Source organism: Helobdella robusta, assembly GCF_000326865.2.
Source record: "Helobdella robusta unplaced genomic scaffold HELROscaffold_2, whole genome shotgun sequence".
Taxonomy (NCBI): Eukaryota; Metazoa; Annelida; class Clitellata; order Rhynchobdellida; family Glossiphoniidae; genus Helobdella; species Helobdella robusta.
In genome coordinates this window covers 9,416,248-9,433,518 of record NW_008704083.1, presented here as the reverse complement: position 1 = coordinate 9,433,518, position 17,271 = coordinate 9,416,248, and the positions used below count along the sequence as shown (strand labels likewise).

At 30.1% G+C, this 17,271-nt stretch overlaps 3 protein-coding genes across 3 annotated transcripts in view; 1 reads left to right on the top strand and 2 right to left on the bottom strand.

The window, feature by feature from the left end:
• Positions 1 to 348: 348 nt before the first annotated feature.
• On the bottom strand, positions 349 to 5,768 carry HELRODRAFT_188448 (hypothetical protein). Its single transcript, XM_009017802.1, has 12 exons — positions 5,465 to 5,768; positions 4,897 to 4,974; positions 4,398 to 4,565; positions 4,073 to 4,231; positions 3,663 to 3,810; positions 3,029 to 3,228; positions 2,843 to 2,938; positions 2,577 to 2,723; positions 2,353 to 2,469; positions 2,072 to 2,152; positions 1,834 to 1,917; positions 349 to 676 (listed from the first exon to the last, which is right to left on the bottom strand). Exons 1-12 carry the CDS (start codon positions 5,753 to 5,755, stop codon positions 629 to 631), a joined length of 1,617 nt encoding a protein of 538 aa, XP_009016050.1. The 5' UTR covers positions 5,756 to 5,768; the 3' UTR covers positions 349 to 628.
• A 1,753-nt stretch (positions 5,769 to 7,521) lies between these two features.
• Positions 7,522 to 11,985, bottom strand: HELRODRAFT_155740 (hypothetical protein; the record flags this gene model as incomplete). The annotated part of the gene is made up of 12 exons (XM_009017801.1): positions 7,522 to 7,595; positions 7,924 to 8,112; position 8,167; positions 8,438 to 8,549; positions 8,740 to 8,871; positions 9,187 to 9,321; positions 9,603 to 9,701; positions 10,013 to 10,126; positions 10,550 to 10,761; positions 11,275 to 11,466; positions 11,555 to 11,631; positions 11,919 to 11,985. 12 exons carry the CDS (start codon positions 11,983 to 11,985, stop codon positions 7,522 to 7,524), a joined length of 1,404 nt encoding a protein of 467 aa, XP_009016049.1.
• Positions 11,986 to 16,659: 4,674 nt separating this feature from the next.
• Positions 16,660 to 17,271, top strand: part of HELRODRAFT_155739 (hypothetical protein) — a gene marked incomplete at both ends in the record, with an annotated part of 11,701 nt that continues 11,089 nt past the window's right edge. The window contains one exon of the mRNA XM_009017800.1: positions 16,660 to 16,724. Coding sequence (XP_009016048.1) covers positions 16,660 to 16,724 — 65 coding nt within the window. The remainder of the gene's footprint in view (positions 16,725 to 17,271) is intronic.

Sequence of the window (17,271 nt, the reverse complement as noted above, 5' to 3'; positions counted from 1 at the left end):
TAATTTTTACAATATTCTATAAATTCTACCGAATGTTTGGCGTTAATGTTTGTAGTTCGTTTTTTCGATTTTTCTCACTAAAGTTTTTTGGTGAACGTCAAGTTTATTAAAATTCAAAATAAACTTATTTTTCGAATTCATGCTGCAATATATATATATATATATATATATAAGCCTATATATATATAAGCCATATACATATATAAGCTATTACTGATATTTTAAAGTATATATGTACACTTCATTCCACAACTACCATACTCTGTGTTCAATACATGATTTTACTACGTACGTCTTAAAGATTTATATATATTTATTCATTTTCATTCCACTAGAATATATAGAGGTTTTTCTTAAAAAAACAGTTCACTCCATTAAAACAAATGAATCAAAATAGTTCAAATTAAGTGCAATATGTCCAACGAAATTTTTTAAAATACATATTTTATATATGTATACCAACTAGTATTTTCTTATCTTCATGTTGTTCAAATACAAATCCGTAAAATGACTTAATGTGCAGTTAGTAATAAAACCAGTTCGTAGAAATCTGTAAAAAAGCACCCACAAAAATTCGCTCGTACGCCATGAAAACTGTCGATTTTAATAACAATTTGCTCGGATTTTTTTAGCTTTCAGCTCCATCGGAGTAGGCGGAAACATTCATGAGATCACCCTATATACAGTTTGAAAAATGTAAATTTCATTAACAATAAAAAATTAACATTTTATCAATATTTTGTTTTAAGTCGTCAAATTGGAAGTGAACTCAAATAAGCATGCAAATGAAGTCACACATGGTTAAGAAATGAAAAAAATATGAAAATTATGACAAGCACATAAAAAAGTAACAACTAGAAAAAACTATTGACAAAAAAAACGAGTTCTACCCACAACACAAGGAACAAGAAGCAACTTATTTAAATGGTATAAAATTAATACCGGTAATATTTGAATGCATTTTTTAATTAATTATATTAAAAAGTGCATTTTCATGTTATTGCAATAATGAAATATTGAAGGAATCATAATTGTAATAATAAATTAGTAATATTTTTTATTGTTACGTGTTTATGTTTTATTATAATTTAACTGTAATACGAAGCTTTGAACAATGTTAGTGCCGAGATTGAGGAATGAAAAAAAAGAGTTTGATTGAAAAAAATGAAAGAGTAAATGAATAAATAATTATTGTTCGAACAATTGAAGGAAGTGCTGGGATGTCAATATCTAATCCGTTTTTAATCTTTTGCTCGGAGGCTGATGAAAAGAATATAAATAATATCACAGAATTTACCTAAATGGGTAAATTTAAATTAGAATCTCATTAATCTCGTCTCATTAATTCTTGTTGTCTATTATATAAATACTATCATAAATTAGTAACCTAACAAGCAAGTAAATTCTACCAACACTGACACAATAGTAACTTACAATAGTAATTTGCTAGAGATGTAATTAAATAGACAACAAAGATCACAATGATGATATGGACCACTGATGTAAAAATGAGATTTTAAATAACGAAACAGTGCCACCTTTAACTATATTTAAAAATGAAACATTTTATCCTAAAAATTAAAGTGCAATTAGAAAAATACTCGCCACTAAATCTATCAATATTAAATACTTTTAAATAATAAAGACCTAATGAAAGAAATTAATAAAAATAGATTGGAGAACTTAAATTGTAAATTAAGATAGTTAAATAAATGAAGGAACTCAGTGATTAAGTATAAGTATTTTTATGGCATAGACCGATAGTATTATTATGCTTACTAATAATTGTTATGCTTAATAATAGTATTTTCATTGAATAGTAAGTAATCTAACATCAACAGCATCGTCGTCAGTTGAGTCTGGAATTTGCTGGAGAGCACGATGTGATGGAAGAGAGGTAGGCTGGGATACTAAACTCTAACAGACATTGGGAAGAAAATTGAAAAACTTTTTGTTTCGTCAATAATTTATTATTTTTTAAAATAAATATAAAAAATCAGCAATACTTCAAAAATGAGCTAACAAAACTTTAAAAAAGTTAGCCCCAAGGAATGTGAAAAAAGTGAGAGACCTCCTTGCTAGCATATCTAGTCAGCCCATAAACAAGATGTTTGTGTGTTGAAGGATTGTGAGATTTCAATGGCGCCGGTTTCTAGTCCAAGAAAAAAATTAATTAATTATCTCAATAATTTATTTTATAAAACAATCCTAGTTTAAAATATAAAAATTCTTTTATAGATATATATACATACATGTTCCTCAATTATACTTTGCAAATGTTTAAAGCTAAAGTGATGTGATACATAATTTGAAACATAGAGGTGAGATTTGAACTCTAAACATCAATCTAACTTTTTTGATGTCATCAGTGGTCTTGGGATAATTCCAAGCGACGTGACGTTTGTTAACGGGGGCAGGTTTGCTTCCGTATCTCAATTCATGGTTCATCGTTTCCATCTTAGTACGATGCTGAAAATAACATCGTTATTTAGTTGTTACACAAATAAACTATACAACAAAACCCAAGAGTTAAAACAATTTTTTTTTTAATGAAAAAACCCAGCCATCCCTACAACCCTGTTGACAGCTTCTCCGTTTTTTTTATCGTGATAGTTGATCCATTTCCTGTCACATGAGTCAGCAAATGATGACGACGACATGCTGTGCATGTATCCAAACTCTTCCTTCAATTCCTCCAGTTCTTTCTTAATGTCTGATTCATTCTATGCGTGTGTTCAGAAAAATTTTAGGGTTTACAGTATTGAATTTTTTTATTTTTAAAACTAAACATAAAACACACACACACGCACGCGGTAATTTGAAAAAAAAACTAATGAGAAACCTTAGGTAGAATAGTTAGAATTTTTTTCTTGAGATTTTCATCTTTCAACAGCTTGCCTCCTCGGTTCTGAAATTTGTTTGGGTCCGACAGTCTGGCCTGTAGTTATCAAGAATAACATCATTATCATCAAAACAACGCTATCATCATCATCATCATCACCGCCATCATCATCCTCATCCCCCTCACTTCAACTTCCTCCAGTTCTCTCCAAGTTTCTTCATAGCTCTCTATCTTCTCATTCAATGGAATGAGCTTAGCTGAAATGCATTTACATTTTTCAAGGTACCCTTCCAACGCTGCTATCTCCTTCTCCTCTTCATCGTCGTCGTCATCATTGTGATCAGTATTATTATTATTATTATTATTTTTATCGTTGTTGTGATGCTCTTTAGAATGGTTAAGACAAGATTTATTATATTTATTAATATTTTTGCTACTTTTATTAACAACACCAGCTCGTCTGCTGTCGTCTTTGCTGTTGTTGTTGCTGTTGTTCTGGGTATGATTTCCACCGTTGTCTTATGATTAAATATATTATTCAAGTTACATCGAGAAAAAATTAGAGTTTGCAATGCTAAAACCTATGATGAAACTGCAAAACCTAACGACAAACAGAATTAACAAAAACCAACCATATCATAAATTACAATCAACAACAAAGACCCATGTGTATGTGTCAATATCTATGTAAATGAGTGTGTGTGTGTGTGTGTGTACGTACGTGCAATAACCAACATCTAGGAGTAAGAACAATCAACCAAAACGCAACCACCAACAAAAACTAACCAACACCTAACAACCAACAACCATCACCCAGCACCTTTATGGTAAGCAGAGCAAGTCTTCTTGAATTCTTCAGTGAAGTGACCAGCTGCCCAAACGCTGTCTATTTCATCTTTCACACTCTGCCTGATCTGTTTCAGTTTCGTCTTGCGCAAGACTTGGTATTTGAATAACTTACTCCTTAGCTAGAGCAGAAAAAATTTTTTAAAAATAAATAAATTTTAGTAGTTGATTGATAGTAGTATAATTAATAATATTAATTAACAACACTGTTGCAGTATTAATATAATTATCAACTTTGGAGAAAGTATTAATATAATTATCAGCTTTGGATAAAGTAACAACGACATGATTATGGGTACTATTTTTAAATCATTGAAGTAATCAACCAAACTGAAACAAATCTTTATATTAATTTTATTTTTTCAAATCATAAAACGAAGTGACCAATTCAACTGTGGGCTGTTGGATGAAGACGTCATCGTCGGATGTTCGATATACTAGTGGTTCATCTGAAAATGGGATGTTCAAACGATTCAGGATAGTTTTCAGGGACGAGCAGAGTTTCATGCATTCTGCCTTGTTGTTTTCTTTGAGAACTTTGAGCTTGAAATATGAAAAAATGAATTTATCAAAATGGAGCATGCCAATTTGGTCCCCTTAGTTTGAGAATATTTGTTAACATTTTCATTAATTCTCAGAGATATCATAAATAAAAAAATTAAGTGAATAGCAGATCCAAAATTAGTCCAAATTAGTGTTAAAGATTGACCTCAGAAATGAAATCTAATGTTTGTTCTGTTGGGAATATCCTTTCTTTCTCCACATTCATGTCATAAATTTTCTTCTGATCATCAGTCAGATGGTCATTCAGTTTCATCTCATCAACCAGTTCTTTATACTCCAGATATATCCTCATATATTTCTCTAATTCTAGAGCCTGTGATTCATTGATATTCAATAGTTTGAATAGTAGCAGAGTGTTCAAAAAAACTTTACAATAAACAGAAGAGTAGAATCATATTGAATTAAAAAAAATAACATATCCTTCTGATATATTTTTAAAAATGATGAAAAATCTCTAATGACTTTGATGATGATATGGTAGTTGTCATTTATTTATGAAATAAACATTTGAAATTCTTTATTATTGAAAAAATTTTGATGTGCAATGGTTCTAATTAAATTTTGTTATATTAAATAATGTCAAGACCTAAAGCTAAGTCTAAAAAATTTTGAAAAGTTAGGTTGAAAAATATTAGAAAACTAACAATTTTCATCCTTTCAAGATGGTTAACAATTTTCTTCAATTCTTCTAAACTTTCATACAGTGACAATCCTTCGTTTAGCTGCAACATAAAAGAGAACATTTGATTAAAAATTAATTAAATCATCAAAGATAAAATTAAATTTAGGCAAATGATTTGTTACTTGTAAATAAAATCAAAATCAATAATCACTTGAATACATCATGTAGTGTACTCCACCCTATACTTAACTATTAGACTTTTATTTATTTTTTATGGGTTTTAAAAAAATAAAATTCTATTGTAATATTTATATATTATTTTATTTATATTATAAGAAAATAAATACATTTAATTTACTTTACTATATATTTTTGAGAATATATATTTTTTGAATTCAATTCTGGAAAAAATGAGAAAGGATAGTAAAAATATTATATGTTATATGACGTCATAAATTATAATTATATATAATTAAAAATGATGTATAAATTATAAACTATAATATAAAATAAAAATTATATGAATTGCATAAAATTTTAATATTTTATAAAAAAAATAAAAAACTAGACAGAAAAACAAAACGACTAACTGAAAACTGAACAGAGTCAATGCCGAGGTAGGCACAGAGTTCGGAGATTTCGAAAGCATTCGCCTGAATGTCCTCCTTCATTTTGGACTTCAACTCAATGGCCTCCTCCTTCAAGCCATTACAAACCGACTTGCAACGTTCGGCGTACTTGTTCAAATCATCCAAAAATGGTTTCCCGAACGCGTCCAAAGCTTGCCCTTTAACACCAATGTCACCGAAATACGTTTCGATTTCGTTTAATTGCTGACTAATTAGAGAAAAAGATTTTTTCAACTTGCCGAGTTCGTTCATTTTAATATAAATTCGCTAAATCTATGAAAATTTAAACACAGCGCCAAAATCTTAATGTTTAGTTAGGCGATTAGATTGGATAGATGTTGCTAATTCCATACGATCCATTTTCGTTCAGTCAATTTAGGGGTCGGGCTTTTGATCTACCTTGGCTTATGGCTCACTTACGAAATTGCATGGATTTTAACAAACAACTAATGCAAAATATTTACTTGACTAAGTATTTTTGAAACAATATAATTAAAACGAATTATTTAATTTAAAATTATCGTTGATTAAATAAAAGTATAGCTTTTTGTTTAGAAAACAGAGTGGCTTACTCATTGAATTATATAATTATATAATTCCATGGGCTTACTGAAGCCATGGTGAGCTTACTTACGAAACTGCAACCAATATGAGATATAAATTTGACTCAATATGTTTAAAACATTGCACTTAAATCGAATTATGTAATTTGAAATTATTTTTGTATTTTTAACAAAGCCATAGGTTATCTTACTTACGAAATTGCAATATTTTTATTATAATTAGCAAAAATAATTTCAAATTACATAATTCAAGGTTTATTGGTTAATTAGTTGATTGTTTGATTGGTTAGTTAAAAGATTGATTGATTGGTCAGTTGATTTAATTCAGCGTTTGATTGATTGATTTATTTGTTGATTGACTGGTTAATTGATAGTATAGTATCAAACAGTATCTTATTGAACAAAGTAGTATCGTAATATGAATAAAGACACTTTTTTCAAAAATTTAAAAAGTTCTCAATTTGATTTCATCGCGATATCGATGATGATGATTATGACCTGACTGATTAAAAAGCATCAAAGAAATTTTTTAATATAGTATATATAGTGTGTGCGTTGTGTTTGTGTAAAGGAAATTATTTTAATGACACCCAAGAATACAACAAAGATTTGCTTTCCGTGCTTTCCACCAAGTTTTCAAACGAGCAAAACGATAAAAAAATAATTAAAATAATACTACATTTTTTTTAACAACAAATTCTAGAAACTTGATCAGTCATTATCTTACTATTTAAGCAATTGAAATAAATAATGTAACGATGTATGCAGCATTAAATTCACCATTCCGCAACTATACAAGAGAATGGTACGCATATCATCAAAGTATCCACCCACACTACAACTCCAAGACAAGTCTTTAAATTCACAAATTACTTCATTTAAAACTATAAAAATATGATTATATGTCGTCAAATTTTAAGTCAAGAAAAGACCATTCTTTTCGAAAATAATGTCAATAAATGTATAAGATATATATTGTATGTATCTGAATAAATAAATATAATAATAAACACACTGCACACAAACACACTCATGCACACACACACACACACGCACGCACACACACCACACAAGCGTCATTTTTTATTCTTTACCAATCTTCTTGTATAAATTTAATTATTTGTATAACTTAATCGTTAGTGCTTGCATGCACCCATTTTTTCTGTTGTCAAGGAAATAATCATGTTATAAAATTAATAAAGATATATACAATATACATAATAAAATATAATACAAAAATAATACATAATAAAATATATATTATAAATAAAATGAAAAATACAAATGGAAAACACGAACGTTAGGCATCATTTATTAATTGTGCAATAGAAATTTTTTCTACAGAATGCGTTTCTCAACTTCTTTATTTCTTTCATTACTTATAAATATTTATAAGAATTTAATTTAAAATCATTGAAATAATAATTTTTAGTATAATAACAACGAACCTAGGGTTCATTCGTGGTTAGATGATGGCGTTGTCTTTAGGTGTAGTTCGTGCCAGCAATATTTGTTCAACATTATTATTCCTGGTGGCAATTGAAATTTTATAACCAGTATCAGTAAACAAAAGTTTGAAATTGAAACAACGTGAAAATCTATTTTGTATAGCAAGAGTTTGAACTTGAATTTGAGTTAGGAATGAAAATTTTCGAAATGTTTTGAGAAACTTCACGATTATGATGTTATCACGTCACATATAAATTTATTTAATTTATTCCGTGTTCGTGAAGTAATAAAAGAATAAACGAACAAACAAATGGAAATATAAAATGATATAAAAATCATAAAGATATAAAATAAGAAAATATAAAATCATAAACGAATGACAAAATTCATTAAAAAAGATACAAATACCTTCGGCATCGTCAGTTGGATATCTAATACACCAGGCTTGCACTAGAAGGTTATAGTAATGAGGATTATCGAAGTACTTCAAGTAGCATAGAGTTGATCTAGTTGGATAGACGACTTCCAGCAGACCACATCTCTTCTGTTCATCTATGGTGTCGATCAGTACCTTCAAATCGTTAGCCGTCAGTTTTTCTAATATTGATAGCTGGATGGTTCTCTGGTGAAATTGTTATTTAAAAGTATTACCCTATCTATGCATGGTTTTAAATAGCGAAATAGCAGTACGGTAGCCATAGTGCCTCTATTTTATTGGACAGTAGAGACATTGAAAATGAGAGCGACGCTACTTTTGTAGCTAACATAGATTCGCTGCTTGCAGTTTGCTACGCGTTACTTTCGAATTACATGTAAATTTTTTTAATCTCTGATTTCACGCTGGACAAAAACGATGAATTACAAATAAACTTTTATGAATTTACCTGTCAGTTTTTACATTTTAACTCTGCAACCGACGAACCTGTTCGAGAAACGCCTGTTGGTATATACTGTGCTTCTCTTTGTCATCATGCGAAAGTTTTCTATTGTGGAACCTTTTGTCAATGCACACATTGTTGGAGGGGGTGTACGTGCTTTCAAGTGAGTCATAACGTGAAGTAATTTGTAGGGGTAAGCGACAAACAACAATGAAAGGTGAACGCACTTCGTCGTAATCATTATGAAACACACACGCACATCACACACACACACCACACAAATAGACACATATACAAACACCTCATACTTACACACAAACACACACACAAATAGAAAATGATTAACTTCCAATCAACATGTTTATTCCCAGAAGATATGAGATCAAAGGATTCTGGTATCCTGTATCCAGCTGTGTTCAAGATGTCAACTATCATTGGCTCCTTCACGCTTCTGTCCAACTCTGTTGATGAGTGCAAACTTGAAGTGGAAAAAAATTAATGGAAACGTTATAAGGATTGAGATATTTTTCAAGTAAAAAGATCATATAGAACAGATCTTATCATTCTAACGCAGAAAATAAAAATTTTAATAATAATAATTTGCGTTTATTAGCGCTGGATCCCTGTTTACATGACAGTCATGCAAATCGTAGAAAGACACAAATTTAAAACCCAATGAATTAAAACAATTAAATTAACAAAAACAAACAAACCAACCAACCAACTAGCCAGCCAATCAACCAACCAACCAATTAACTAACCAGTCAACCAACCAACTAACAAACAAGACAACCTTGGAGATATATTAACTTCTAGTAACCAGGTTTTTAAATCCTGATCGAGTAGAACATCGAAGCCCAGGAGCTCGTGACAGCAGTACGGATTCTTAGTTTTTAAGCTCGTTAAGTTTCTTATGTGCGTCTCCGAACTGTTTAGTGCGGTTGTTTGTATTTTAAGTGAATTAGATAAAGAATTTGAAAATTTTCTTCATTGTTTGATTCCAACTTTGCCGATAGTATTGCTATCTGAATTAGCCTTAATCGTATATTAAAATTGCCAAATTATATACAATGTATAAGTAAAACATATAACACTTCTCTACCTTATTGCGTACGCCTTAATCGTATTAAAATTACATTAATAAAATATACACAGAAATGAATAAATGGATAAATTAATTAATTATGTTAATTAAATAACTGCGTGTACCTAACTATAGTCTTGACGACGATATCTTTAATACTCTCCCATATCATTTTACTGTTGACTCCTTTCTTATCCAAATAATTCCAGAGAGCCAGCAAAGTCCTAAGATCATTAATTAACTATAAAAGTTATAGTTTTTAAGATTACTTCACTACTATGATTATTACTTTACTGCTACTCTACTACTACTGCTGCTTCTACTATAGCTATTACTACAGCTACTACTACTACCCATATTGCTACTGCCCCAACAACTACTATTACTTATTTTATTTTTATAATTATTTCATATTATTATTATTTGTAGTAGCAGTAGCAGCAGCAGAAACAGCAGCAGCAGCAGTAGTTGTAGTATGTTAGTATTAATATAAGAGTGGTAAAATATCTCCGCCAACCATTTATACTGATCGCACCCGTCAGCAGCGTTAGACGAGTCAATGACTTCAAGATCTGAATTCTTCTTATTGATACTGTAATTAGTTAGATGTACGAATCTGTTCTTCAAACTGTTTTGCTTGTTGGAGTATCTACAAAAACGAAAAGGAAAGTTGACAGTGCTATCTGTATTATATTTTACATGTTAGGGACTCGGCAAGCCATTTGTTGCTTCAGACAGACGGCTAAATCCGAGAGAGATAAAAAGGAAGATTGAAAAATATCGAGATCGTCAAGCCGTAATAATAACAAATATGATTTAAATAAAATTATAATAAGAATATTCATTGTAAACGCTTAAATCGTCACTAATGAATCGATATCATGAATAAAATAACGAAAAAACATCGCTAACAAAAGCAGAGGCACAAAAATTTCTAAAAACATTGGCAGCGAAAACATTAATAAAACAAAGAAGAACGTTACAATTCGCAAAAACACATTCACAGCGGCAACAACGGATAACGACGACAACAACTACAACGGCGACAGCAATAGACAACAACAAATCTTACTTAGCAGTAGCAAATCTGGCCAACCCATTCCTGCCCATGTAAACCCTCAGTGGATTGAAGCAAGATACATATACGTATATCCTCATATCAAACTTGTTTCCATCGATCAGATACGGGTTGGAGATGTACTTTTGAATGATTATCATGCGAGAAACCAAGGCATCGTCTACTTTGCTTACCACTTTTATGCCAAGTCCTCTTGCAGACGCCGGCTGACATCATTCGTTGTTTAGCATTTTTATTATTTATTAAGTTGAAGCGTTATTTTCCAATTTAATTTAACAGAATCGTTAACGACCACACCACATAACGTACATAAGCATTTTTTCTTGCGGTCTTTTTTAATTTTTACGGTGCTTACAAAATTTCGATTTCTTACGTAAGGGCAAATGAAGTGCGAGGATGAAAATAAATAAACAAGCAATAAATATAATAGATGAAAGATTGGCGACAGATATGAACAATAACAGCCAAACAACAAGATCAACAAACTGAATTTAAAAGAACTCGTGACTACCTCGATATTTTCTAATCTTATTTCATAAACTTCTGGCTCAGTCACTTGTACGAACGAACGAGTGTTTGGAGGACCCAGAAGATATAAAATAACATATAGATAACACCGAGGTTGTCACTCCTTCTTTGACTCAAAATATCTACAGGATAAATATTTGAAGAGTCGGTGAAGCGAAACATTAAATTAAAAATAACCAATTGTTATTAACTGGCTTGATGATCCATTTCTTGCAGGGATTGGCTTTCCATGCAGCGAAAAATGCCTTCATGTTAGCAGGCAAGATGAACGTTTGTGGGGTGAATCCAAATTGTTCCGATCCAAAGTTGTTGACCATTCTGGTGATGTTGCGATGTAGGTGGTCCTTCCGACCGATTTGATAGATGGCGGGGAAGTGGTTGAACTGCATAAATGAATGACAAAACGGAATGCTTATTAAACGTTAATGGAAAATTTTGTTTTGTCAGAACGTATGATGAACAGGCAGCCACCTTTTGATAATCTTTGATATTCTTATATAAAGGCGTCTTGATGTTTCTGCACCAGGTTCCTAGCCAGGCATTTGTCCCTAATTAAGCAAATAATTTATATCTTATATTTGTACAAGTGTTTGTCGAAGGCATAAATTAAAACTGTTACGATTGAGTATATAGTTTTTGTTAATAAATTAATGGGTAAATAAAAAATATTGATAACAGATAGGTGACAAATCGCAAATCTATTAATAATTAAACACCTTTTCGCTGGGCGTTACTTGATGAAAAGGCTAACGAAATCGCCGCAAACGGAAATATATAAAGAAGTTATAAAGTGTATTTGTGGGAGTTTTTAATAAAATATAATAAAATTATTAACTGTTAGTGAATGAGAAACCAGAGTTTAACACGCAGTTCCTTACAACCGTTGGAGTTATCGAGCTCATCTTCCACTTAAACATTTTCATGAATTCCTTAAATTCTTTATTTTCTGGTAATAAATAAATATATATATATATATATATATATATATATATATTAAATAAATAAATAAATGAATGATCGTTTAAAAATATAAATTGTTGAGGCGAGTGCCATAGCTAAAAATATATTATTAAAGGCCAGGTTTTGAAATTAGAAAAAAGTAGATGAACATTTTTTTTTAGATTACTCAGTATTTTATGCGTTTTTTTCATCTGAAAAACATGAAAGGAGATTTTAAACTATGTATCTTAAAAGTGTACTTTAGTAGCGAAAAATAGATCCATTAACACGGAGGAGAATCCATTAACACGGAGGAGAATTACGCATAAATTATCAACAAAAAACATAACACTACACCGCTAAGCAAGAAATGATGTTAGTCGTTCTGACGAGAATAAAATCAGATCAAATCGTTAGAAACAAATTACGTCCTGTAGGGAAGGGAACTTCCTTCGTGACATAATATTTTCATTTTCTTGACCATACACTGACAACTAACACATACATGCTTCAAATAATTTCACTAACTTATTCTTAATTAAATTTTGGGACCACAAAATCGGTAACAGCACACGACGCATATGAATACTTCCATTCACTGTCTCACTACTATTTGAACTAACAACTAAAAAGCCAAGCAATTAATAATACATCTCAAACACATTTAACAAACAAATTTTTCGCTAAAAAGATTAGAAAAAACTGAGTAATTGCTTTTAAATAAAAAAAATTAAATGGAATATGAAAAAAATTAGGACCAGGTCTTGGCTTAGAAACAAATCTAATAGTAGGAGGCACTCTGACGAACATGCTTTGTATGAAAATTGATGATTTGGAAAAGTTTTGTTTCAAGAATTCTTTCGTTGGAGTGCTCCCCATGCTGCTCGCTACTTTCCTCTCGTTGCCATTGTCTGTGTCTGATCTTTATGAACGTGTGTGTGCGTGTATGTGGGCACATGTGTGTGTGTATGTGTATCTATGAGTTTCTGCGTGTGCAATGGCAATCGTTTGGTTCACTTGAAGATTCACTTGAAAAATGAATTTGAAATGAAGTTACCCATCACTTTCCTCTTCTTTGACACTCAGTTCTACAAAACATTCCTCGCCACAGCAATTTTCATCCAATGCACATTCATCTTCAACGCTTGCTTTCGACTTGACTGTTGAACTGCGGCAACGTCGTTTATTGTTGCAGACAAAATTTTTTGACGTGATGCCAGTCAATTCTTTTGTTCTTGTCTGTGGCTTTACATTTTCTGAATGTTGTTGCTGTAGGCTTTGAGAATTTGGAAATGTAGAAGTATGAAAGCTAGCTTTGGCACTTGAACAAGTCTTTAATTTCAGTGAACTTTTAAGTTTTCTTGGCACAGATGTTGACATTTTTTGAGTGTTTGAAGAGGTGGAACTTGGTCTACAGTGGATCTCTGAAGAATTATCCGATCTAGTGTCAGATTTTTGTATTTTTAATTTATCTTTTGAACTTTGTGGCTTATTAAGTTTTTCTAAATAAACTTTTTGTTGCTTTTTCTTATTTTTTTCTTTATTTGTTTCCACAACAGCATTTGAAAAATTGGTTACATTCTTAATGATATTTTGTTCACTTTGGCTAGATACTCTGCATTCACTCTCATAAAATTTCAAGAGATGGTAGTCATCACCCTGTTGTTTGGATGCATAGTTTTGATAAATAGGGTGGTTCAAAGGGGGCCTCCATGAATTCTCAAACATATCATGGCAACATCTGACAGGTTTGTGCTGCGCCCTCTCATTGTGAAGGTTGCTTTTTAGTTGGAAGTTATTCTTAGGTATTAACAGTTTAAACTGGTCTGAATTAAAATTTTTTATTTTGTTTTTTTCCAGAAATAACATATTCTCATTAAGTTTTTCTTTTGAAGAAATTTCACTTCCAAAAAATGACTTCATTTGGCTTATTGTTTTGATGCTGTTATTGATATCATTAGCCGAATCGGGTCGGGACTTGTTGGATTCGCCGTGAAAGTTGCTGCCCCAGATGTTAGGTACAAATAAATTCGGTGAACAGTTCTTTCTGTTCAGCATTTTTTTCGTTTTATTTTGAGGATATGATAGTGGAAGTCATGCAATTACAATGGAGATCATAACTTTAGTTTATACTTTAACGAACAAGATTTTTTTAAAATTTAAACTATAAAAATATGAACTTTTTTCTTTAACTTTATTAAAATTTAATGAATTTTCAATATTTAAAATTAAAATTTACTTTTAATTTAATAATTTAATTTTATTTAATTTAATTTTAATTAATATTAAATTTCAATCGAAGACATTTCGCGAAATAACAGATAAATAGTGGGAGTAGGACTTACTAAATTGAGCAAATTTTTATTATTATTTTAAAAAATATTGAAAAGTTTTGATGTTTTTGACGATCGATTCATTTTATTTACCGTAAAGCAAAGTGGAGATTTGTGAAAACCCACAATAAATTTTTAATTACATTTCGTTGCCATGGAGACAAAAACTTTAAAGTAAATTCTTAAACAACTACTTAGTTTAATTTTTGAAAGTTTTAAAAACATTATTTTAAAAATAAAATAAACTATTTAAAAAATGTTAAACAATTTAATTAAACTCACGCAAAAAAATTAGATAATTAGTTCGTTAACTTTTCAAAGCACCTTTTGTTTATTAACTTCTTTGGTGATTAATAAACAAGACTAGTTTTATTTAAAATACTTTACGATTTTTAATTGAAACAAATCAAAATTATATAATTATAATAATAATAATATTATTATTATAAATGACAGTTAAGAGAAAAAATTGTTTTGAAGTTTTTTATTCTCAAAATTTTCGCTTTTACTAATTTCTCTAAGAAGTTTCCTATTCTAATCATTGCGGATACTGTTTTAAAAAGTAAAAAAAGGGAATTTAATAAAAATGATTATCCTCTCATTTCATTGCCAAACAACTACTTCTGAATTTTTTAGAATCTCAATTTTTAATTAGAATTAAACTTCGTTTTGGTCGAATAGGAGTAGGAATTCAATACAGAATACTGACTAATAATACAGGAGTACCAATAATCTGGAATTGGAATTCTTGTCTTGTATTTTTTTACTTTTTTTCATCACTTCTTTTGCCTACTATTCTATTTGATGGTTAGGGAAAGCATGGGGAACGCATCATTACATTCTCGTAACTCAACAAAGAATGACCAGGTCCACCGTAGAATGGCCCCAACAGAAAAACTGCCGATGCCCAGCCATGATGAGCTCGAAGTCAGATTCGTTAACGTTCTGGTAAGTTAGTGCCTAGCCTAGCCTCTAGCAGCATCTGTCTCGACTTGATTTTGTTTGGTGTACTTATATATAGGAGTGTCATTGTTTTATGTAAAGTAAATGTATTTATTATGAGTAATATTATAACATGCCAGTATTAAATATTAAAAATGAATTATGATTTTAACTAAACTGATTTGTTTACATACAAATGTAACTGAAACTGATTAGTTAATATCAGAAGAGATTCAAATTTTTTTCTTAAATTTAAAACCAAAAGTAATTGTTTTTATTTTTATTGAATGTTTATATCTAGTATTGAGAATCTTGAGGAAAAATTTTTCAACTGGATTATTTCATAAAAAAAAAACCTAGTTTAAAAAACACTTCCCTAATCATGATTAGTGTAAATTTGAAAATTATTTTAAAAGGCATCAATGGACTTGCCCCCGGACAAGGCTCGTCTGCTAAAAAGTTATGATGATGATAAAAAATGGGATCTAGTCTGTGATCAAGTGTGTAATCTATTGTTTAGTTAATTAGTTAATTAGTTTGTTATAAATTAATTTATTCATTATTATTATTATTAAATAATTAATTAACTAAACAATTAATGTAACTGACATTTATCTGTTAATTTGCTTCTGATTGATTGGTTGGTTTGTTGGTTGGTTGGCTGGCTGGTTGGTTGGTTGAATGAATGAATGAATGAATGGATGGTTGACTGGTTAGTTAGCTGGTTGATTGATTAAATAATTGTTTGAATGTTTGGTTAATTAATTAATTGATTGATTAGATTCATACATTTATTCAAACTAAAAATATTTACTATTAACCACACTGTTCATTCAGTTCATTTAGTTAGATGAATTTTTTTGTATGTATACTTTCACTTCCTCTTTACAACTGATTAACATTTTGTCTTTTATTCTTACTAACTGTTAGTGTGTGTGTGTGTGTGTGTGTTTGTACATGTTATATGTGCGTGTGCATCTGTGTATGTGTGTATGTGTGTGTGTATGTTTTTATTTAGGAAAAAATGTCAGCCAAAAAGCCACCGGAAGAATATTTGGATGTTTTGAGAATTTATTTAGATCCCACCGGTAAAAATACAAAGGTAATCATCGTCATCATCTTCTTCTTCATCATCATCTTCTTCATTATCAACTTCTTCATCATCATTATCCTATTACAATACATCACGTTCTATATCATCATCATAATCAGCATATTAGTATGTATGTATATATATATATATATATATATATATATATATATATATACATATATATCAAAATTAATAATAATAATAAAATAGTTTAGTATTATTTTCAATATTATTATCAAATTGTGAAACCCAATTAGACGCTCAAAAGGATGGAGTGCACATCAACGCAGCTGCTTAGAAATTTAGAAATTTCTCTAAGGACTAATCCTATTGGGTTAGTTTCTTTGCCTAATTATTAGTTAATTGGTTAATAAATTGGTTAATTGATTGATTGATTGATTGATTGATTGATTGATTGATTGATTGATTGATTGATTGATTGATTGATTGATTGATTGATTGATTGATTGATTGATTGATTGATTGATTGATTGATTGATTGATTGATTGATTGATTGATTGATTGATTGATTGCTCAACTACATGCACTTATGTATACTACTTGTCTGTCTGTGTGCGTGGTGTGTTGTTTGTTTGTGTGTGTGTGCGTGTGTTAAGTTAAGATAAAAATTGATCAAATTGTTTTGTTTTAAAACAGTCTGTGTTAAGTACACACTTATTGAGGGGGCGGGAGAGAGAAAGAGAGAAAGAGAAAGAGAAGAAAGGGAGAGAAAGAAAGAAACTGAGAAAAGAAACAGAAACGTTTGAATACAAACACACACATACACACAAACACACAGACATACAAACATACACGCACATCATGCACTTTATAACCTTCAACAAAAATTAACAAATACGTACACACATACACATACAGT